The sequence below is a fragment of the Globicephala melas genome, chromosome 8 (assembly GCF_963455315.2).
Source record: "Globicephala melas chromosome 8, mGloMel1.2, whole genome shotgun sequence".
Taxonomy (NCBI): Eukaryota; Metazoa; Chordata; class Mammalia; order Artiodactyla; family Delphinidae; genus Globicephala; species Globicephala melas.
In genome coordinates, this window is record NC_083321.1 from 94,333,172 (window position 1) to 94,357,746 (window position 24,575).

Here is a 24,575-nt window from a genome sequence, read left to right on the forward strand (position 1 = left end):
TCCTACTCAAACCTCAGGTCTTCACTTATTCACCACTTCCTCCAGGAAGCCCTTAGGGACTACCCAAGCCCATGTAAGTTGCCACTTCTGTGAGGAGCCTCTTTGGCGAGTCTGATCTTAGTTTCCTCATTAATAAAATGAGGACAATAATAACAGTACTCACATCACAGAGGTTGTCATGAGGATCAAGCAAGAAAATATACATAAAGGATTTAGCACAGCATCTGGCATGTTGTAAGCACTCAGTAAATAACAGCTGTTATTATTACATCTTCTACTAAAATCCTGATGCAATGAGTAGTGACCTCTTCAGTATCTCCCACTGGACCATAATTTCAGGGAGAACAATGTCTCGTTCACATCAGTGTCCAGCACTTAGCACAGTGACTGATGCAAAGGCATTTAATAAACATTTATTGAATAAATTAATTCGGGCCATCATTATTTCTTGTACGGATTAGCTCTCCTTCAGCCTAAGGAGAGGCTTAATTACCCCGCAGTCAAGCCTCCACCTACTCTTTCAGTAATTTTTCTACAACTAGATTGAATTATGCGACTTCCCTACTCAAACCCTGTCGGAGATTCCTCCTGTCTGTGGAGATCACAGGGCGATTGCTCCTTCACTTCTGTACCCCACCCCTTCCACAGCAAACCCTCCTGCCCAGGGTCCTGGCTGTGCTGAACCCCTTGCTGCTTCCACACCCTCCAGCCTCTATGCCCTCAGCCTCAAATATCCTTCCAACACCGTGTCCCAGATGACACAGCTGGGGATCCGAGGGCAAAGCTGGCCTCGAAGATGTATATTGTTTGGCTCACAAAGTGCATTTTCCTAATATATATTTAGTTTAAAATTTGAAAATAAGATCATTTTACCAAAAAATTCAGATTTTTGGCTTCTCGTGAAAAAGCGAGGAGGCGTGGCCATACTAGGTCCCCACCTTCCACAAGGCAACTCTTCCAGAGCTGCATGGGGTGGCCCGGTAGATGGAACTCGTGCTGCTACAGTCTTTCTAGTTGGCCCAGTCTCACTCACCTTGTTTTACTACTTTTGTTATCTGCCTGGACCCTGGAGACACCGGGGTCTTCAGCCCCTGCCGGCCTCACAACTTTTTTTTTTTTTTTTGGCTACACTGCGAGGCTTGTGGGATCTTAGTTCCCCGACCAGGGAATGAACCCAGGCCCTCCGCAGTGAAAGTGCCAAGTCCTAACCACTGGAGCACCAGGGAATTCCCAGCAACATTTTGATCCCATCCAGCTGCAGTGAGGATCTTGGCTTTGTCTCCTTAGCAGCCACCTAGATGGCCCCCACTCCTGCTCCTCTACCTCTCCCACACCTTTGCTCTACCTTGACCTCATTGAACACCCGCTCGCTCAGTCCTCTTTCCTGTCACATCTATCACTCCTTCTCAAAACTAGCCTAGATCTTATTCTCCATCCCTTGAATCTTGTCAATACCCTCAACTTTCCCTACCTTGGAAACCCTGAGTCAGTACAATGTGACAGTTTTATCATTTCTATGCTCTAGCTGTTGAGTAATTTGAACAGTTCCCAAAATGTCAAGGTCAGTAGGATGGTTAATTTTATGTGTCAACCTGACTGGGCCATGTTGTCCAGATATCTGGTCAAACTTTATTCTGGATGTTTCTGTGAAGGTGTTTTTTGGATGAGATTAACATTTAAATCAGCAGATTTTGAGTAAAGCAGATTACCCCATAATATGGGTGGGTCTCATCCAATCAGTTGAAGGCCCTAATGGAACAAAGATGACCTCCACCCTCTCCCCATGAGAAGGAAGGAATTCAGCCAACAGACTGCCTTTGGACTCAAAAACTGCAACTCTTTTCCTGAGTCTCCAGCCTGCCGGCCTCCCCCATCAGATTTTGGATTTGCCAAGCCTCCACAATTGCATGAGCCAATTCCTTAAAATAAATCTGTCTATATATACACATCCTGTTGGTGCTGTTTCTCTGGAGAACCCTAACTAATACAGTCCGTGCCCCTGAAGACCAGTAGTCCTCACGCTGAGCTGGGCTGTCACCTCCAAACACAGCCTTCCTCAGGGCTGTTTGTAGCTGTGTCTTCCTCTCCCACAACAGCTAGGCCCCAAACCCTTCTCCCCACCGAGTATCCTACTTCCCAGGGAAAGCAGAGACATTCAGGAGGGAGCTCCCTTAACTTACTTACTTCTCTCATCCCCCAACCTTTCCCAACACAATCCCCCCCCCACGCAAAGTATAAGATTTCTCTGCACCATTGCCCCCATTCTTCTCTATCTGGAAAGTGTCATTCCTACGGCCAAAGGCTAATGCCTCCACCTCTGATCTGAGTCCCATCTTCTCCCTCCTCCAGGAGCCTCCCCATAAATTATACCTCCCTCTCTCCTGTATCTTTAACTTTAAAAACAAAACAGGTGAGACTTTTCTGCACCCCCAATTCCCTCCAGTTATGTCTCCTTCCCTTCCCAGCCAAGCTTCTTCAAAGAGCAGTCTACACAGTTCTGACTCTCCCTCCTCCCACTTATCCCTGGACTCTCACAGTCTGGCTTCTGCCCCCCTCACCTGCAGGAACCTGCCCTGAAGGACACACACACCCCTCAAGATGCTAGGCTCAGGGACATTTATCAGTCCTTGCCTTCAATCCTGACCTTCATACCGTTTGACACCTCCTTTGCAAAACCTTCCATCCACTTTCTACTGGTTCTCCTCCTAATGCTCATTCCTCCTTCATCAGCTTCTCGCCCTCCATCTGTCCTCTAGACACTGTGTTTCCCAGAATCCTGTCCTTGGTTGTCTTGTCCTTCCCTTCCACTACTCTCTTCAAGGACTCTTTTCTACATTTATGATTTTAACCATCGCCTGCCTTCCCTCTCTTCATCCCAGACCTCCCCGCTGTGCTAGAGCAAATGTCATTTTCATCTGACTTGCCCAAGATATTGGTATTAGTTATCTATTACTGCATAACAGCTTATCCCCAAATTTAGTGGCTTATAAAAGCGAACATTTATTCTGAGAATCAGGAATCTGGGAAAGACTTAGCCGGGTGTCTCATGAAGTTGCAGTGAAGATGCCAACCTGGGCCACTGTCATCTGAAGGACTGACTGGAGCTGCAGGCTCTGCCTCCAAGCTCGCTCATTCACTGGCTGTCGGTTGGAGGCCTCAACTCCTCTCTGGGTCTTGGCAGGAGGCCTCAATCCCTTGCCACGTGGACCTCCCCATGGAGGTGCTCCCATGCCCTCCAGGGTGAGCAATCCATGAGAGCAAGGAGGAAGATGCAATGCCTTTTAGGACCTACTCTCAGAAGTGACCTACCATCACTTCTGTCATATTCTATTGGCCACATAGACCAACGCTGACACAACGTACCAGTCTTTTACCCACTGCCAATTCATTCTCCACACTGTTTCTAGAATGATCTTTAAGCAAGTAAAACACCTCAAAGGCTTTCTGTTTTCTTCAGCCTAAAAACCAAGCTCCTTAGCATAACATACAAAGCCATTGGTGACCCAACCGGGTAGCTAGTGCTCTCACCAGGTCCATCCTTTAATACTTCTTTCTAGCCAAGATGTATGGTTCACAGTTCCCAGGAGGTGTCAGGATAATTCACTTCTGAGCCTTTTCATGTGCTGTTCCCTCTTTTTGGAATATCCCACTTAGGAAGGCTAACTCTGAAACTCTCCAAAATTCAGCAACTTGAGAACAGGAATTGTGTCTTGTTATCTCTGTATCTCATCACCTAGCATAGTACCCACCATAGAGGAGTTGTTCGACAAATGTTTACTGAATGAATAAGTGTGTGAGAAGGCAGTTCCTGCATGCCTAGTACCCCTGTGGCATTTGTGGTATCCAAGGAGCAGCTTGTCCACCTCTCAATCACTCTCCCCTCTCAGACTAACTTTCCTGCCCAACCATCTCCCTGTGCTTCAATGACATGGTTGGAAAACACATTCTGAATTCTAACCCACCTCATTTCTTGCTCACTCTGTGACCTTGGGAACATTATTTATTGCCTCTGAGCCTCTAGTCTTCATCTGCACCAAGGGTTAATAAAAAGGAGAGGATAAGATAAATTACTTAAATTAATATTAATTGAACTAGATACTGTGCTAGGCACTCTTAAATAAATTAGCTTGAGCGATAGTCATAGTATCCTGGTGAGACAGACTTTATACCCTTTCTACAGAAGAGGAAACTGCAGCTCAGAGTAGTTATGTAGGTAACTCAGCCAAGGTCAGAAAACTGGAAGATTTGAGGCAAGTGGTTGTATCATAGGCAACATTAGAAAAAAATAAAGAAGCATCCAGTTGTCTTCCATCACTGAACAACTGAGATTTTCTTACTCTCACAGCTTTTTCCAGCCTAGTATCTCAAGGATAGAGGCTCTGACATTTCCCACCAGAACAACATTTGGTGAGCACTGCATCTTACCCCCAGGTCCAAGTCGCCAGGGTTTCCCCCAGTCTGCTCCTACAGATTCTGACAATGATCTCAACATTCCTTCTGCACCTTTATTTTAGAGCATATTTACACCTGTCATATCTTACTAGATAGATGGGAAAGACTGAGTCTTCCCATTTTACAGGTGAGAAAATTAAGGTTCAAAGTAACTCACCTAAAGTCATATGGTATCACTCCTCAACAGGACAGTAGTCCCCATCAGAAGTTGACATGCCCATGGAACCAAGGGGACATGTTCTAATTGACTGGGAAGCAGAAGAGTGGCATTAGGGAAGGAGAACCATTAAGTATATCAGACAGACCTGAGTTCTGATCTGAGCTCTTTTGGTTGCAAAACTACCATAGTTCAATTTAAAAAGAAAGAAGGAAGGAAGGAAGGAAGAAAGAAAGGAAGAACCACAGTTTAGAAAGAGTAGTTCTGTTTTAGGAGCTAATCTTTGTGGCAGAATAGAGAGATCAGGAGCTCCTTGAGGGCAAAATTTTATCTTACCTTCATATCCCTGGTGCTTAGCACAGTTCCAGGGACATAACTGGTATTTAATAAATGTCTGTTGTCTTGACTAAGGGATTTGGAAGGAAGGAGGCAGGGGAGGGAACTTGAGTGAGTTGAGAATCAAGAATCCAAGGGGGAGACAGCCTAGAAAGAGTGGGTCCAAGAGAGAGACTCCAGGCATTTGTGGCCCTGGTTCCCTTTCTCCAAGCCATGAGGAAATCCTCCAGAGGAAGAGGGTGCTGTGGCTTTAAATGACTTCAGCGTTGTCAATGAATCTGCTCTGCTAAAAGAGTTATCCTCTTGCTCCTGCGCTTGAGCTCCCCCTTCTCTCAGCTCCCCAAACCCTTCTCGGCTGCTATGATGGGATAATTAGATGCGAGCGCTGAGCACAGATGATGCTCCAGTTGCTTAGCAACTAATGGTTTCCATGGAGACCGCAAAGCACAGCCTCCAGAGCAGCCAGTGAGCAGCTCGGCAGGGCAGGGAGAAGACGCAACTCTCAGCTCCTCCAGAAACCTGGGGAGGGCCAGGGGTGGGGAAGGGGGGGGATTGGAGGGAGAAAGGAGGGTTTAAAGGCACAGGCCCCTCTTATCCTTTTAAAATCTGGTCAGAGCTCTGCCCTCCCCTACCCAACTCCATCCCCCTCATAATTTCAGATGGGGATGGGGGCTTAGGAGTGGACCCAACACGACGCACTCTGCAATAAACCCAACCTCTTCTCCTTTCTCCTCCTGGTTTGTGACTGAAATGGGAAGGAGTCTCTTCCAAGCCCAAGTGTAAACATCCTCCCAGTTGGTGATGGGATTTGAAGAGTACTAAGAAGATCCTTCACCCCTGGAATTCCACCATTTAGTCTGTTCCCGCTCTCCAAAGTTCTCAATGTGCAAAAGATCCTCTTTCAGTTTGTAGAACGATGATGAGATCTGATCTAAAAGGGGACAAAAGCCAAGGTGCAGGAAAAACAGGATTCAGTTCTTCACCCAAAGGCAGCCTGTCCTGGGAGACTGGGGAAAAACACCTGCTCCTGATCTCCATCACAGGATCCAGAGCGTGTGTGTGGGAGGGGGGAGGCAATACAGAGCATCTGGCGACTCAAAGTGTGGGTCTCCCAGACTAGCATCAATCAACGTTACCTGGAAGCTCGTTAGAAATGCAGAATTTCAGGCTCCATCTCAGACCCACTGAATCAGAAACTGCATCTTAACAAGATCCCCGGTGATTCATATGCACATTAAATTTGGAGAAGCGCTGGTCTGAGGCCCTCCTACTCTGCTTGGGTCCATGAGTCCTATCTTTATTGTCACCGCCTGCTCACACCCCAGGCCTTGAGCCTACCTTCCCACCGTGGGGGTAAGGACACAACCCCACCGGCCCCTTACTTCCCTACCAGGACCCCGGCCCTCTTCCAGGACTGGGGAAGCTAGAGTGGCTCCTGGAGCAGAAAGACACACATAACACTCTCTGAGGAGGTCTACGACCTCTCCTGACAAAGTATTCCATGTTCCACAAGTGGTTCTGCTGCTGAGTCTCAGTTTCCACATCCACAAAAGGTAGCCAATGACATCTACCACCCAGGATGGCTGTGAGGGTAAGTGTGGAGCAACCAAAGACCCTGCCTGGGGCTCAGGGTAGGTGCCTTCTCCTCTTGTCTTCTCTCCACTCACAATTCCTCCTTCACGTCTCTCTAACGCTGATGGTGCCATCAGAGAAGTTGTGTCTCTTTTTCATTTTCTCCTACCAGGTCTCTCTTCTTTTATATTTTATTTATTTATTTATTTATTTATTTATTATTATTATTATTTTTGCGGTACGCGGGCCTCTCACTGTTGTGGCCTCTCCCGTTGCGGAGCACAGGCTCCGGACGCGCAGGCTCAGCGGCCGTGGTTCATGGGCCCAGCTGCTCCGCGGCATGTGGGATCCTCCCGGACCGGGGCACGAACCCACATCCCCTGCATCGGCAGGCAGACTCTCAACCACTGCGCCACCAGGGAAGCCCCTATTTATTTATTTTTAATTTATTTATTTTATTTATTTTTGGCTGCATTGGGTCTTCGTTGCTGTGTGGGGGCTTTCTCTAGTGGCGGTGAGCAGGGTCTACTCTTTGTTGTGGTGTGTGGGCTTCTCAGTGCGGTGGCTTCTCTTGTTGCAGAGCACGGGCTCTAGGCATGCGGGCTTCAGTAGTTGTGGCTCGCGGGCTCAGTAGTTGTGGCGCACGGGCCTAGTTGCTCCGTGGCATGTGGGATCTTCCCGGACCGGGGCTCGAACCCGTGTCCCCTGCATTGGCAGGCGGATTCTTAACCACTGCGCCGCCAGGGAAACCCCTCTCTCTCTTCTTTACTCTCAAACAGTTCACAAAGGTTGCTGACCAAGGCTGACTGTGCCCACCCCCACCCCCACTGGGTGGGTCAGTGCCCACCTCTCCGAACACTGGAAGTCCTCCTCGGCATCCTTGGTCCCACTCTCCAGAAGAATGGGAAGCCCTGTGCGCTCCCGGGCACCCACACCCCTCTGCCTCTCGCAGAGCTCAGGGCCTGGGCCTCAGTGGATGCCAAGAACTGGAACCCCTGGCTCTGCTGCCCCCACCCCCTACTACCTGTTTCTCTCAGCTTCTCTCCCATTCCTACCCAACCAAGGCCCTTTCAGGAGCCCCTCAGGGTTATTCTCCTCTCCCTGCACACCAGGGCAAACTCAGAACTTGTCGTCCTCCTAGGAAGAGCCCCGCACCACCTGAGGGGAACGGTCCTCTACAGGCTGGGCTCCAGATGCACGTGAGGCAGGGACACTCACGCCCTTACACGTGGGTGCCCCAGAAGAAGGGGTTTTCCTCCCCCCACCTTAGTTACCCTGCCCCTCTGCAGGTGACTAAACCACCAAGATCCAGCCAGGGCCTCCCCCTTCTTGGCCTGAGGGTTAGCTCCCCATCCTGAAAAACCTGTCTGGGGGCCTCCCCTGAGGCTGTAGGGTCCAAGGGGCAGGTTGGACAGGATTCCCCTCTAGCCCCTCCTACCCCCAGGACAAAATCAGAAACCCCGGGGGAGGGCCGCACTTTCCTTAGGAAGCCACAGCCTGCCAGCACCCACCCCAGCTCCCAGCTATGGCATCTCCGCTGCCTGTCCGGACCTTGTCCTTGATCCTGATTCTGCTGGCTGTCCTGGCCCCCAGGGCTGCAGGTTTCTACCATCTCTGGCCGGGGTGGGGAGGGGCTCAGGGGTCTGGAGAGGAGGGACTGTGCCTTCCAGGGCTCTCAAAGAGGGCTGGTCTGGCCAGTTGGGGTTGGGGGACTGGTGATGGCAGTGACCAGGCATCAGTCACTGGGGCCCAGGGCACACTCCTGGTCCCAGATCCAGGAGGCAGGGAGGTGGGGGGAAGAGTCCAAGGCTATGGATATGGGTGGGGTTGGGCTCTGCCCGCTCCTGGCACCCAGGGTCTAGCGGCTTGGCGGAGCACCTAGCTTCTGCAGCTCAAGCCTGCCACCTGGTGGTCGCACAGGCAAAAGACTCGTGTTCTGCAAACGCACTGCAGAATAGGACTCTTCATCCTTAGAGAGGACCTCCAGGGGTGGGGGGCAGATCTATTGATGAGAGGGGGATTGATCCTCACCTGTATCCCCTCCTTGCCCCCCAGCCGACTTCAACATCTCAAGTCTCTCTGGTCTGCTGTCCCCAGCGCTGACGGAAAGCCTGCTAGTTGCCCTGCCCCCCTGTCACCTCACAGGGGGCAATGCCACACTGATGGTCCGGAGAGCCAATGACAGCAAAGGTCTGCTACCCACTCCCAGGCATACCCTAGTCCCCAGAGATCCCTTCCCAGGACACCCGGCATCCCTCCTCCCACTCATCCCTTCCTATTGACCCCCTTCTTGGGCCACCCATACTCTAAATACTGCCCTTCTCCTTGGGGTCTCCAGAAACTTGACCCTGCCTCACACCCCCAATTTCCTGCCCAGTGGTGAAATCTAGCTTCGTGATGCCTCCATGCCGCGGACGCAGGGAGCTGGTGAGCGTGGTGGACAGTGGGTCTGGCTTCACGGTCACCCGGCTCAGCGCGTACCAGATGACAAACCTAGTACCAGGAACCAAATACTAGTAAGTACCGGACCCTGGCCTGGGGCATCTGTGGGAGGGCCTACAGGAAGAGAAGCTGGGTCCTGACTTTGGTGTTGGTTGTGGGAGGTGGTCAGCATGGGGGAGAGTGAGGGCACAGCTAAAGGGGTCAAGAATGCACCTCTCCTGGGCACAACAGGAGGCATAGCTGTGAAGGGGGAGGCCTGGGCTCCCTCTTACCCTAAGTCCCAGATACTCACTGAGGATTCTCTCCTCTCTACCCCAAATCTCACCACAAAAGCATTTCCTACCTAGTGACGAAGGGGGCATCCACTGAGTCCAGTAGAGAGGTCCCAATGTCCACACTTCCTCGTAAGTAACATCTCAGGGCCCCCAAAGGCTTTCCAGGCCCCTCCCACCCCGTCCCGCAGCTGCCCCTCCCTGTGCTCCCTTAGCTCCTTTGCTTACCTCTACCTTCACACTGAGCCCTTGGCATTTTAAGTGGCTGTTGACTCATCTGGCCGCACCGCTAAACTTTGTGGGTAGCGACTGTGTCTGATTAATTTCTGTATCCTCAGTGCCTGACACAGGAGATGCTTCGTAAATGTGTTTTTGATGGATGTCTGGATCCCTCCAACGAGTCGTTGGTTGGTTGGGTGAATAAATGACTGAAGGGATGGCTGGTTGGATGAATGGATGAGGGACTAGGCTGGGAGCCTTGGGAAGGATGGGGGCCGCCCCTGACCACAACGGCCTCCCTTCTCTCTTCTGACAGGAAGGAAGGCAGAATCTATTGGGCTGGGAATGGCCCGGACGGGGGGCATGGTGGTCATCACGGTGCTGCTCTCTGTAGCCATGTTCCTGCTGGTTCTGGGCTTCATCATCGCCCTGGCACTGGGTGCCCAAAAGTGAGGAGGACAGCACCAGGCAGCAGGCTCCTCCAGGAAGTCCAAGTCCATTCCCCCAGCTCAGGGCCCTGCTTTTGCTCCTGTCTCCTCTGCTGAAAAGACTGCCTGCTCCCAGGCCACAGGTGCCAGGCTCTGGCTCCTCTGGTGCCATCAACTCCCCTCCCTGCCCCCTCTCCACTGCAGCCCTTTCCTCCCTCTGTCCCCCTCCTTGTCCCCTAAGGCCTCACCTTGGCCCAACACTCCCTATTATTCCCCTCATCCCACTCGTGTCAGAATTGGTTTTCCTCCCATTTCACCTCTTTAACCAATCCCTACCCCTGACAGACAGGAATTTTTCCTTCCCTCAGTGAATTTAGTTCCTACAATAAAACCTGATGCCATGTTGCTGTGTGTGTTTCTCTTCAACGCGCTCCACTTCGGGGTGAACCTACAGAATCTGTGTCCAGGCTGCAGCTGCTCCCAGTCCTCTCTCTGCCCTGGAACCCCAAAGCTGCTTTTCCCAGGAGGCAGGAAGGGGTGGATGGGATAAGAATCCAAGAGTCAGGGACTTCCCTGGTGGTGCAGTGGTTAAGAATCTTCCTGCCAATGCAGGGGACACGGGTTTGAGCTCTGGTCTGGGAGGATCCCACATGCCACGGAGCCACTAAGCCTGTGAGGCACAACTACTGGGCCCGCGAGCCACAACTACTGAGCCCGCGAGCCACAACTACTGATGCCCGTGTGCTTAGAGCCCGTGCTCCACAACGAGAGAAGCCACTGCAATGAGAAGCCCGCGCACCACAATGAAGAGTAGCCCCCGCTCGACACAACTAGAGAAAGCCCGTGAGCAGCAACAAAGACCCAACACAGCCATAAATAAATTAATTAATTAAAAATAAAAAAGAATCCAAGAGTCAGGGTTCTCAGACTCATACCTGGGCTGTGGGTTTTGCACCTTCCAGAGCAGGCCACCCAAGCAGGGGCCTGGGGTGGGGGTGAGGCTGAGGCTGGTGCATCACGTGGGGCCCTGAGGGCCTTTGTGGGGACCAGCAGGGCAAGGGGAAGCGCTGGGGGAAAGAGAGGCTCTGACCAGGAAAAGACAGAGGGCCACTAGGGCGAGACCCAAGGACAGGGTGCTGGGGGCAAGGGGAGTGGAAAATAGGCGAAAGAGTCTCTAGGAAGAGAGAGCAGAGGTAGAAGAACCCTGCCGGAGGGGGCAAGAGTGGTACTGCGGGGTAACGGAGGGAAAAGACGGGGAGGGCTCATCCTCATTCACTTGTGTCCTCGCCAATATATATTCCTTCTAAGGATCTTTCCCTTGCTCTTAGGGTAAAGACCAAAAACTTTGAGGTGACCTTCAAAGACAGCCCTGGGTCTCTCCCCTAACTGCCCCTCTGGCTCTCACCGTGTGCCTTCTAATGTCCTGTGTTTCCTCTTGCTTCAGCGCCTTTGCACAGACTATTCCTTAAGCCCAGGCTGCTCTGAAGACTGCCCCCACGCCCACTCCATTCTATTTGCATAGTTAAGCCAGCTTCCCCAGGGAAGCCTTCTCTGACCTCCACCCCCCATTAGGTTGGGTTCTCCTATCCCATCTTTCATAGCATTACTATGTTTATTATTATGTTTATGTGATTATTCACTTGTCTCCCCACCAGACTATGTTCCCTGGGAGTTGTCGCTTTGCTCCCAAGGGCCTATAGTACCTTTGCGGTGCCTGGGACACAGTGGATACTCAATAAATATTGTTGAATAAGGGAACGAAAGAATGCATTAACAAGCCCCTGAAGAGAAGGCGGGGGCTAGGAAAGTGCCAAAAATTCTGCAAAAACAATAAAAAATGACACAGAGTTAGAAGATGCTGGAACAATGGTCTAATGATCCCTTTCTAGAGTAATCCAGGAGCCCGGGAGAGGGAGGCAATGGAAGAGAAGAACAACAATATCTATTAATTCCACGAACACTAACTTAGCTTTTTTTTTTTTTTTTTTGCGGTATGTGGGCCTCTCACTGCTGTGGCCTCTCCCGTTGCGGAGCACAGGCTCCGGACGCGCAGGCTCAACGGCCATGGCTCACGGGCCCAGCCGCTCCGCGGCATGTGGGATCTTCCCAGACCGGGGCACGAACCCCCGTCCCCTGCATCGGCAGGCGGACTCTCAACCACTGCGCCACCAAGGAAGCCCGATACACTAATTTTAAAAGGGCTATGGGGGTGGGGGTGGGGGTGTGATGAACTGGGAGATTGGGATTGACATATATACACTAATATGTATAAAATAGATAACTAAAAAAAAAAAAAAGATAACTAATAAGAACCTGCCGTACAAAAAATAAATAAATAAAATAAAATTCAACAACAACCAAAAAAGGGCTATAGGGGACTTACTTCCCTGGCACTCCAGTGGTTAAGACTCTGTGCTCCCAACGCAGGCGGCATAGGTTTGATCCCTGGTTGGGGAATTAAGATACCACATGCCACACAGTATAGCCTAAAAAATAAATAAAAGGAAAACTAAATAAAAATAAAAAATAAATAAAAAGGGCTACAAAAGGGTGGATGTATTACAATAACATTTTTTATAAGACAAAAATGAAACACTCATAAGGAAAAAGATTGGAATAATATACATGAGAATGTAATTAATTATTATCTCTGGTTGATAACAAGAATGATTTTTATTTTATTGTTTTTTCTTTGTGCTTTCTATACTTCCAAGTTTTATGTATCAAACATGTATTATTTTTATAATTAGGTAAATTGTCATAAAAGTTATTGTTATTATTGATATTAAAGGTAGAGTCCCACTAAGTTTTTTAAAAGAAAGCTGTTGTTTTCACCATAGTTAAAACAATATTTATTGAGGGTCTCCTATGCACCAGGTACTACTCTCAAAATTTCTGGTTGGGACTTTCCTGGTGGCTTGGTGGGTAAGAATCCACCTGCCAGTGCAGGGGACACAGATTCAAGCCTTGGTCCAGGAAGATCCCACATGCCACAGAGCAACTAAGCCCGTGTGCTGCAACTACTGAAGCCCGCACGCCTAGAGCCTGTGCTCCGCAACAAGAGAAGCCACTGCAATGAGAAGCCTGAGCACCACAACGAAGAGTAGCCCCCGCTCGCCACAACTAGAGAAAGCCCATGTGCAGAAACAAAGACCCAACGAAGCCAAAGATAAATAAATAAATTATTTTTTTAAAAATCTGGTCTAGTAGACAAGCAACAGGCAACACAGTATAGGGTGGATGAGCTCTGATGGGAAAACCCAGTATGCACAAAGGAACCAGAGGGGGCTGCCTCACCCTCTGGCCAAATCTGAACAATTTAAGAATTAAAACAAATAATTACAGTACTGAATTATGATCCACTCTGTAAAATAAGAATCAATCCTTTGGGAAAAAAAAAAGAATCAATCCTTTGAGTCCATACTGATAACAAATAAACAAAATGAGATAAGGAAAAGCTCTTCTTTACAATAGAATGCCAACTAGATAAATGGAGATGGAATGATTGATTTAGAAAAATCAGGGAATTCCCTGGCGGTCCAGTGGTTAGGACTCAGTGCTTTCGTTATGGTGGCCCCGGGTTCAATCCCTGGTTGGGGAACTAAGATCCCACAGGCAAAAAAAAAATAAATAAATAAAAATCATCATTTCAAGTCCATGATAGTAATGATTGATTTAGGCAAGAATCGTAAATAGACGCTAGAATCTGTGGGTCCAAACTTGATGAGAAGCAGTATTTTAGATCACTTTAAAGTGTCTCCCCACAAATTGCTTACTAATTACAAAAGAAAAAAGGTAACTTCACAGTTGAGAAACATGATGGATACCACAAATAATGAGTCAAACTGACATCATGGGCCTCTTGATGTGATGTACTAAGAAGGAAACAACATCACTTCTCTGGTATTGTTGCCAAAAACACATAATCTAATTATGAGGAAATTAGGGACATTCTACAAAATAAATGGCCTGTGCTCTTCAAAAATGTAAATGTTATGAAAGATTTAAAAGTCTGGTGGGAGGGTGGTGGGATGAATTGGGAGATTGGAATTGACATGTATACTCTAATATGTATAAAATAGATAACTAATAAGAACCTGCTGTATAAAAACTAAATAAATAAAATTCAAAAAAAAAATTAAAAATAAAGAAATAAATAAAAGTCTGAGAAACTGCTCCAGATTAGAGACTAAAGAGACATAAATATTAAATGCCCTGCATGATCCTGAATTGGATTCTAGACCAGAAAACAAATTAAATAAAGGACACTATTGGGACAATTGGTGAAATCTGAATAGAATGTGTATATTAAACATAGTATTGAATCATTGTTAAATTTTGATGATTTTCTTGTTTCTGATTTTCTGGTTATGTAAGCCAATATCCATGTTTTTAGGAAATACACACTGAAGTATTTGTGGGTAAAGGGACATGACGTCTGCAAATTACTCTCAAACAGTTCAGAAAAAATAATGTATGTCTTACATACATGGAGACAAAAGCAAAAATGTGATGAAATGTTAGTAATTGGTGAGTTACAGGATTTAGGTATACTGGATTTTTTTATAGTATTCTTGGGACTTTTCTGTAAATTTGAAATTATGAAAAACAAAATTTAAATATCACCATTCAAAAAAATAAAATAATAAAAAAAATCACCATTTAATCCTATCTCCACCATGTACTTACAGATGTAACCTTGGATAAACCATGAAATCTTCCACACTTCTAGAAAGTAGCTATGAATACCACCACGGGATCATTCTTCAATGGTAGACTGATTTACTAAATAAAAGAGCTTGGTGCAAATGTAGAGGGGAAAGAGGGCCTGGGGTACCTCCCTTCTGGACCCCCAAGGTTCCCAAATGAAAGCGGCGTGGCGGGGGGGAGCTTGCAGAAAGACGTGGCAAGAAGCACTCCGTGGAGGCTCGAGAGCAAGGGTGTCAGCTGGACTGGGCACACCTGAGCGGGCTCCGACCCAAGTCAATCAGAGCGCGGGTATTTGAGGAAGTGCCTCCCAGGCCTCAGCCTCAGTCTCTCCAGACTCTCCCACCCTGTGCCGGCTCTCCCTCCTCTAGCTAATCGTGGACCTGAAGCTCCAGCACCTAGACTTCTGGGCCAGCCTCCATGGCCAGGTCCCGGGATTGCTGGACTGGGACATGGGGAACGAGTGCTTTCTGGCCTTCACCACTACGCACCTGCCCTTAGCGGAACAAAACCGTGAGTGTCCGAGAGGGGGGTCGTGGGGGATGGGCGCGCCGCGGATGGTCGGAGGCTCGTGGGCGCGCCGGGCCGGAAGCTCCCTGGCCTTTGACTTGCTCGCCACTCGCCCCCGCGAGCCCCGTGACTATGTCGCGTTCGGGGCCCCGCGCCCCCTTTGTTGAGCTCTGGAGCTCCCACCCCGCCCCAACTTTTTCCGGGCAATGGAGTCCCCGCCTCGATGGAAAGCCCAGGGAGGGCAGGGGTCCTGCCTGAACACGGCCTTTCAATCCTACCCCACCCGCCCCGGCTAAATCCCAGAACTTTCTAGGCCTCTTCTCGGCCTTTTCTCCGTGGCGCCTACGCCATCGGGGCACACTACGTTTTCGTTCATCTTTCTCTTAAAATCTTTTTAAAATCGGTTTTGTTCGTGGCTGTATACCACCTCTTAATACATTGTCTGACACCTAGAGGTGCTCAATATTTGCTGAATGGATAGTTGACCGTTGTCTTTTAAAAACTTTTTTTGTTTGGTCCTCAAGTGTTGAGATTTGAGGTAATCACCTCCTACATTCATGGTACATGATTGCCATCTGTTTGGGCAAAGTACTTGGATTAACTCATTCAATCCCCACCCACTTTTGTCACCTCCCACACTCCCATGTATCAACCCTAATCCATTTAATGTCTTTAGATAGGTGTATCTTTGAAAACTGTTTAGCATTATTTTGCTTTTATAGGTGACCTTAATTTACATAAACTCATTGCTTTTTTTTTTTCCTCATTCAAATTGTTTTTGAGAGTTATTTCAGTTGCTAAATGCAAATCTGGTTCATCTTTTTTTTTTCCGGTACGCGGGCCTCTCACTGTTGTGGCCTCTCCCGCTGCGGAGCACAGGCTCCGGTCGCGCAGGCTCAGCGGCCGTGGCTCACGGGCCCAGCTGCTCCGCGGCATGTGGGGTCTTCCCGGACCGGGGCACGAACCCGTGTCCCCTGCATCGGCAGGCAGACTCCCAACCACTGCGCCACCAGGGAAGCCCTGATTCATCATTTCTGATTGCTGTGTGGTAATCTATCATCTGCATACATTACTTTTTGCATTTTAATTCTCCTTACTGATGGAGACAAAACTCCATTGGAACTCTTTGCAACCATAAGTAATGCTGACAAACATTCTTGTATCTTCACTGATTCAAGAACTATTTATTGAGCACCTCCAATTTGCCAGGCACTGTTCTGGACACTCATGTGATACATCATGAACAAAACAGACAAGTCTTCATGGAGCTGACATTCTACTGGGGCCACACAGGCAATCCACATCAAAATAAATAAATAAACAAACAAACAAACAAATAAATGGTATGTTATAAGGTGATAACTGAGATGGGGGGAAAAAGGACATGGTAAGAGGGCTCAGGAATGGGGGCTGGGAGGTGGTGGCAGCTACAGTTTTAAATAGGGTTGGTCTTCATTGGGAACATTGTATATGAGGGTTGGTCTTCATTGGGAACATATGAGAAGAGCAGAGTTGAAGGAGGTGAGATAGTGAGCCGGAGGATACTTAGAGGAAAAGTTTCCCAGGCAGAAAAAATAGCCAGTGTAGAAACCCTCAGGAATATGTCTGGAGGAACTGGTAAAGAGGCCAGTGAGGCTGGATCAAAGTAAATGAAGAGGAGAGTTCAGAGGGTGTGGGTCGTGGAGCGGAGATCAGGAAGAGCCGTCTTCCCCTTTGAGGGCGTTAGGGTTGATTCCAGGTAAGATGCAGCATGGTTGAAAGGTTTGGAACAGAGGAGTGACATGATCGCCAGCTTAGTGAGTGACCTGTGCTATTGCATAGTGTGCCTATACTTGGTTTAACATCCTGCTATCACTGTCTTAAGATTTTTAATAATTTTTGAACAAGGAGGCCCACATTTTCCTTTTGCACTGGGCCCTGCAAATTATGTAGCTGATCCTGAATGATCTATAGTCTGAAAAGATCACTGTGGCTGCTGGGTTGAGGGTACACTGTAAATGTAGAGCGACTGGGAAGCCAGGAGACTAGTTAGGAGGCTACTGTAGTAATCCAGACAAGAGCCGATGGCAGACTGCACCACCAGGGTGGTGGCAGAGGATGTGGTGAGAAGGTAGAACCAGGTGGATTCGCTTGATGGATTGGATGTATGGTGTAAAAAAGAGAGATTAGAGGATGACTCCTCCAGAGTTTTTGGCTGGTCAAGTGCAAGGATGGAGTTTTCTTGTAGTGAGATGGGGTAAGCTCCTGATAGGATATTTAGGGAGGAAAATCAGGAGTTCTGTTCTGAACACTCTGAGTTTGAGATATTTTTTAGATATCCAAGTAGAAATGTTGAGTAAGCTGGTGGATATATAAGTCTGCAATTCTGGAGAGAGGTATGCAGATATAAATTTTGAGAGTCTTTGGTACATGCCTGGCATTTAAGGGGTGAGAATAGAGAAGAACCAAGGATGAACCCTGGGGGGCATTCCATTCTAAAGAGATTGGAGAGGAGATAAACCAAAAAAAAACTGAGGAAATGACCATTAAGAATCAAAACTGGTATTGTGGTTTCCTGGAAACCAAGTGAAGAAAGTGTTTCAAAGAAGGAGTGGTCACAGGACAGGAACACTGCTGTGAGAGATCAGGTCAGAGGTGGGCTGACTATTGGATTTAGCAAAGCAGAGACTTGATTATATGGTTTTGGTGGAGTGCAGCCTTGATCATAGTGGTTTTGGTGGAGTGGTGGAGAAGAAAGACTGATTGGCAAGGGTTTAAGTGTGGAAGGGAGAGGAAGTGGAGACAAAGTACAGGCACTTCTTTCGAGGAGTTCTTCCTCAAAGGAAAGCAAAAATATGGAGTAGTGGCCTGGCACAGAAAGTGGGGACAAAAGAAGTTCTTGTTTTTAACAAGATGAGAGAATTAACAGCATATTTGAATGATGATAATGGTCCAGAGACAGAAATTTATAACAGAAAAGAGAGGAGACAGGAATTCCCTGGCCGTCCAATGATTAGGACTTGGCACTTTCACTGCTCCCTGGTTAGGAAACTAAGATCCCACAAGCCTCCCGAGGCCAAAATAAATTTCATACACTGTCCTTGAGGAGGAATGGGGCCACCTGTGTCAGAGAGAGCAGGGGAGGGAGATGGACAGAGGCACTATCCTTTGATCCCACTGAGATCACCCATCTGTTGATCCCATCACCCTTCCCCTGCTCTCAAAGAGCAGAGTTAGAGGGGATGTCCTCTCTGTAACTAACCTGGAATCCCCCAAACAGGCTCACTCTCTTGCATACACCGTTGACTCCTTTGGCTCTCTATGGCTTTGGAACACTTGCTTGGCCAAACCACACCCTGATTAAATCCAACCAAACAAGTGCTCCAAAGCCATAGATCAATGGATTGGGGTTATCAGTTGGTATCAAAAGAGACGGCTGGAAAGAGGAGGTGGTGCATTTTTACATGGTGCAAAAATGAGGTTATGGAGAGGTTGCAGTTATTGGTTTAGGTTATGACAGTGAGGACTGTCTACATTAGGTTGGAAGGCAGAATTCTGGGAGGAGAAGAGTTCAAGAAACTAGAGCCCAGGTTATTAGGATAATCATCTATGTATCTATTGAAATAGCCAAGATTTAAGGCAGGAGTAGCACTAGTGACAGTGAGCCAGGAACTAAATTCCTCTAAATGAGGGGGAGTGGCCGAGAATTTGGTAGATGATGGTAGCAATGAAAATTAGTATATAAATTCTTCTATTAACTTGAATAGACACACCCAGGATTAGACAGTAAATTGTAGTGCTGCCTGATTATTCTTCACCAGCACCAGTTGCTATTCAGATGTAATAAAGGATCCTATTTCACTGCATCTTTGCCAACACTTGGTATTACCTCTTTTTATAATTCTTGTCAGTTTGATGTAAAGTATTATATCATTCTTTTATTGTGTTCCTATTACTAGTAAGGCTCAGCATCTTCAGGTAGCCCCTCCTTCTGAATACTGATTCGTATCTTACCCATGTATAGATTTGTCTTAGCCTTTATTTTTTGATTTGTAGGAGCTGTCTATCAGAGAATTGAGAGTTCTGGAAATGATTTTTTTTCTGGTTTATTGTCTATTGATTTTTTTTTTTCCCTTGTGAGTTTTACTGTGCAGAAGCTTTCAATCTTTTTTTTTGTGTGTGGTACGCGGGCCCCTCACTGTTGTGGCCTCTCCCGCTGCGGAGCACAGGCTCCGGACGTGCAGGCTCAGCAGCCATGGCTCACGGGCCCAGCCGCTCCACGGCATGTGGGATCTTCCCGGACCGGGGCACGAACCCGTGTCCCCTGCATCGGCAGGCAGACTCTCAACCACCGCGCCACCAGGGAAGCTCACCTTTCAATCTTTATGTGTTATAATATCTGCATTAAATGTATAGGTTAATTTGAGGATAATTGGCATCTTTATACTATGTATTATATGTCTTTGTTTATTGAAGTTTTTTAGGTCCTTAAGTAGTAGGTACATCTTTTTCACATAAAGGTCCATCCTTTGATGAGTTAACCCCTAGATACATTATAACTTTGGTTGCTATTGTGAACAGCACCTTTTTGAAAAAAAAAAAATTTTCCAGTTTCTTAATGCTGGTATAGAGGAACAGTGGTGATTAGTATGTTGGTCTTATATCCAGCAAACTTGCTGGACTCTTATTGGTTCTAATAATTTATATATCGATTTTGTATGGTTTTCTGTTAATCTATGTTTTTTTCTGTAAATAATTATAGTTTGGCCTTTTTCTTTCTTATATCTCTTACTACTTTTTCCTTTTTAGAATACTGTGTTGAACATTAACGATGTAATGGGCATCCTTTCTAATTACTGAGCTCTCTAATAAGTATATGATCATTTTCCAGACAAAAACCTAGATTCATCTGTAATATGACGACACTCATGGGGACAATGATAGTTCCCCCTAACTGGACCAGAAGCCAGCTTCATGTCGAGCAGCTAGCTCTAATATATGCCTGATTTACTCTAAGCCCACCATGTATTCATTCATCCAGTTAAGTTGAGCTCCTCCCATGCACTAGGCAGTGAAGGAGACAGACCTGGAGATAGGCACTAAGCAGGTAGTTACAATAACATGTGTGCTATGGGAGTGTTTGGACAGGTAGTCAGAGAAGGCCTGCTTCAGAGGGAGGTTTAAACAGAGACCTGATGGGTGAGTAGCAATTAACTAGGCAAGCAGGAAGAGGGAAGAGTGTTTCCAGCAAAGGGAACAGCTTATGGGAAGGCAGAGGATCTAGATGTGGTCTGTTGGAGATGGGTGGAGAGCCTGGGAGGAATGACTCAACACTGATGAGGAGCCAGGGCCTTGTAGACTATCTCAGGAATTTAGATTTGGCCCAAAGGCAATGGAAAGCCATCAAAAGGTTTTACACTGAAGGGTGGCATGATTGGATTAACATTTTGGGAAGATCACTCAAACTGCAATATGGTAAGTTAAAGAAAAGAAGATAAGCAGACCTTTTAGGTTATAGGCTCGGACTAGGATGGTAGAACTTGGTGATTGATTGGGTGTGGCTGTACGGGAAAGAGGAGTCAAGAATGATTTCCACTCATGGACACAGAAAACAAACTTATGGTGACCAAAGGGGAAGTGGGGGGGGGCGTGGGGGGATAAATGAGGAGTTTGGGATTAACAGATACACACTACTGTACATAAAATAGATAACCAACAAGGGCCTACTGTAGAGCACAGGGAACTATGTTCAATATCTTGTAATAACCTACAATGGAAAAGAATCTGAAAAAGAATATGTGTATATATATGCTTGTGTGTGTGTGTGTGTGTGTATATAAAACTGAATCACTTTGCTGTACACCTGAAACGAACACATTGTAAATCAACTATACTTCAATTAAAAAATGGAGAAAAGCTTCTCTGGTGGCGCAGTGGTTGAGAGTCCGCCTGCCGATGCAGGGGACGCAGGTTCGTGCCCCGGTCCGGGAAGATCCCACATGCGCGGAGCGGCTGGGCCCGTGATCCATGGCCGCTGCGCCTGCGCGTCCGGAGCCTGTGCTCCACAACGGGAGAGGCCACAACAGTAAGAGGCCCGCGTACCGCAAAAAAAAAGAATGATTTCCAAGTATCTAGCCTGGACAGCTGGTTAGATGGGGCCATATGCTGAAACAAGGAATGCAGGAGCAAGAGCAGGAAAATGCAGTTGAGTTTTAGAAATGTTGTTCAAAATGCCTGTGGGTTATCCCATGGGCAGTTCTAGTTAAGGGCTAGCAGAGAAGTCTGGGCTAGAGATAAAGATTTGTAAGCCTTGAGTTTATAGATGGTGACTGACTAAAGTAACAGGCATTAATGAGATGGTTTAGGGGCCGTAATGTGGGGTGAGAAGAGAAGAATGCAGAGGAGAATGAAAAGGTCAGAGAGGTAAGGGGAAACCAGTAGAATATGGCATTGTAACTTCCCAGGCAGGGCCCATAGCCACCTCCCAGGGAAGCTTCAAGGGGCCGAAATGAAAATCCTAGGATGTTTTGACTCTCTTCTTTTCTTTTTGCTAGTTGCCAGATATAAACTCCGAATAGTTGAGCCACCAAAACTACCTCTGGAAAAAAAACCCAACCCTGATAAAGATGGTGAGTAGATGGGAGTGAGTTCTCTGACATGGCCCTGTGGCCTGGGCGGGACACCCAAAGCCCATGACCTATGGCCCTCAATCTCCTTTTTCTCTACACAGGTCCAGATTTCGAGCCCAACCTGTGGATGTGGGTAGACCCCAACATCGTGTTCCCCCCTGGAAAGCTGGAGGTCCGAGAACCCAGTAAGGGGAAGAATCTGACAAGAATAGTCCCTTCCCCTCAGCCACCCCCAAAAGAAGAGGACTTTGCCAAATGCCCACAGGCCACAGTGGTGGAGTCACCATCACTTTCTGGAGACCAGTATCCCCCTCGGAAGCGGTTTGCCTCTTCCAACAGCAACTGGGAGGTAGGGACTTCTGGGCTGTGGGATGGACTTGGGATGTAGGCAGGGTGGGCACAGGGATGATGCAGCAGAGAGTTCTGTTTTCTTAGGGTTAACGAAGGGTTAATGGGTTCAGAAATTAGCTGTGCCCCTGGGTTGGGGAGAAGCCCAGATGGTGGCCCTAGACCACCACCCCTTCCTGCCACTGCACCCCTGGAGTAGAGGCTGTGGAGTCAGGACCAGTTCCTACTCTGTACTCCTCTAGCTCACAGAAGAGAAGGAGGCTGAGGACCAGGATGACAGCTCCTCTGTGGCTCTCCCGTCCCCTCACAAAAGGGCCCCCCTCCAGAGTCGGAGGCTTCGGCAAGCCAACAGCCAGGAGGGGGGGCTGTGGTCCCGGCCCCCTCTCAATTACTTCCACCTAATTGCATTGGCATTAAGAAACAGTTCCCCCTGTGGCCTCAACGTGCAACAGATCTACAGTTTCACTCGGTATGTGCCGGGGGCCCTGTGAGGAGGGCGAAGGGAGGGGGCAGGGCCCTGCTCTGATACCTTCCAGGCCCTGGGCTGCTGCTTCAGTTCCCCCATCTGGGTCTGAGAGGATGCTTCTCCTTTCCCAGGCACTGGTTCTGGGTTGCCCCCGACTGTGTGTCCACACCTCACATAGACAGAAAGATAGTCACCCCACCCCCTTTCACATCTAAGAAACTCCACCCTTTTTATACCTTAGTTCCTTAACATATAAAATCACCCAGGTCATAAATTCTCCCATCTTCCCTCTCAAGAACACCCAGTATAAAATCTGGTTTCCCCAACAGTTTCTCACATGCCTTCCCTTTGGACTGAACTGCCTGGCACAGCCTGTTCCCCAAGGACCCGGGGAAGCCGGGCTGAGAAGGGATTTACGTTGAGTTTTGAGAGTCGGGTACCCATGAGTATGATGAGTTTCTCGGACCTTTTCCCTCTGTTATCAGAAGAGTCGCAGAGTATTAATCCTCAAGAGGCGTCCTCCTTGACCAGGATTCCTCTGACAGGAGCTTGTTGGCCTGATTTCTGCTCTGTTCCTGTTGCAAGTCAAACTCCTGAGCCCTCGGAGGGAGGGAGGAAAGCGAGCCAGGGAGTGGGGGCAGTGAACTGGGTCTTTAAGGTGAGGCTCTGCACAAGCACTGCGCCAGGTGGAGGTCTGACACATGCTTAGTCGGCAGGATGCGTCGTGGGCCAGCTTGCCCTTCTCGGACGTGAGAGAAGGGCTGAGGCTCCTGGCCCCCGGGGAGAACATTCTCCAGGGTAAGGCATCTCCCAGAGAGACCACACCTCTCCTTACTATTCCTCCCTGTCTGCAGACAGCATTTCCCCTTTTTCCGGACGGCTCCTGAAGGCTGGAAGAATACCGTGCGTCACAATCTCTGTTTCCGAGACAGCTTTGAGAAAGTGCCGGTCAGCATGCAGGGTGGCGTCAGCACACGGCCCCGATCCTGCCTCTGGAAGCTGACCGATGAGGGACACCGCCGCTTTGCAGAGGAGGCCCGCGCCTTGGCCTCCACTAAGCTGGAAACTATCCAACAGTGTATGAGCCAGCCAGGTGTGAGGCCTCGTCACACATGACCCAAGGCCGAGCGTGCAGGGAAGGAGCCAGGGTCCCATGGGGGGCAGGGCGTGGGGAGGGGGTGGCACCTTCTGTAGGAAGGGGAGAGAACAGCAGTGCTCTGAGACCCTGGGGTGGTACCTGCCTCAGGGGTCCCCCCACGCACAAGCACGGAACCTGAGGTGCTGGGAGCTGATGGAGAAACAGCTAAGGTGTAGCTGGCCCTGCTCACAGCCCCGCAGCCTGGGGAAATGGTAACCACACAATGTGAGAAGCATGGTATAAAAGGTTCTCTGCAAAGGGGGCTTTTTCTTCTCCTGGAGACCAGGTGGCATTTGGGCCTTGAGAGAGGAAAAGTAGATCATTTGCCGTGAGAGAGCTTTCCAGGCTTAGGGAACAGCGTCTGCAAACGGCAGATAGATCCCTTTGACTTCTTTCCTTACAGGTGTGATGCCCTCCCTCTTCGACCTTTAGTTCCACAAACCATCCGTCAGCCCATGCCTTATTAAAGTTATCTGCAGCATCCTGGTGTGTCTGCGGTCCGAGCGTGGGGCAGGAGTGGGGGCGGAGGCGGGCTCTGAGGTTGGAAATGGGATGCCCTCAGAGCTGATGGGTGGGGCAGTTGCCTGGTGCACAGCAAAGGGAGCCCATGCTCTTCTTTCGTCAAAGGAACAAAACACTCAACCCTCTTTAGGTCCCATTTTTCTTGGGAGATGCTAGCATAAAGCAGCCAGGCCCGCAAAAGGCCCCCCCAAATCACCACCCACTCAAACGAGTGGATGTAATCAGCTGGGGACAAAGAGGAGAGGCCTAGGGAAGCACATCATCTATGGAACAGTTGAAGGAAAGACCTTTGGAGGAGGCCATGAAGGAGCAGTGAGGAAGGTGAAAGGAAAGAATTTCTTGAGAAAAGGAGTAGCCAGGCTTAAGTCTCATTTCCCTCATTTAAGCATTGGGGGTGA

At 48.4% G+C, this 24,575-nt stretch overlaps 3 protein-coding genes across 4 annotated transcripts in view; 2 read left to right on the plus strand and 1 right to left on the minus strand.

The window, feature by feature from the left end:
• Window positions 1-24,575, minus strand: part of BCL9L (BCL9 like) — a 70,045-nt gene that overhangs the window by 39,391 nt on the left and 6,079 nt on the right. The gene's annotated exons all lie outside the window — the stretch shown is intronic.
• UPK2 (uroplakin 2) lies at window positions 8,043-9,903 on the plus strand. The gene is made up of 5 exons (XM_030838703.2): window positions 8,043-8,118; window positions 8,573-8,707; window positions 8,895-9,033; window positions 9,293-9,363; window positions 9,767-9,903. The coding sequence occupies exons 1-5, from the start codon at window positions 8,043-8,045 to the stop codon at window positions 9,901-9,903; spliced, it is 558 nt and encodes a 185-aa protein (XP_030694563.1).
• On the plus strand, window positions 15,038-24,087 carry FOXR1 (forkhead box R1). The gene is made up of 6 exons (XM_030838716.3): window positions 15,038-15,098; window positions 21,629-21,703; window positions 21,805-22,052; window positions 22,294-22,520; window positions 23,372-23,610; window positions 24,059-24,087. The coding sequence occupies exons 1-6, from the start codon at window positions 15,038-15,040 to the stop codon at window positions 24,085-24,087; spliced, it is 879 nt and encodes a 292-aa protein (XP_030694576.2).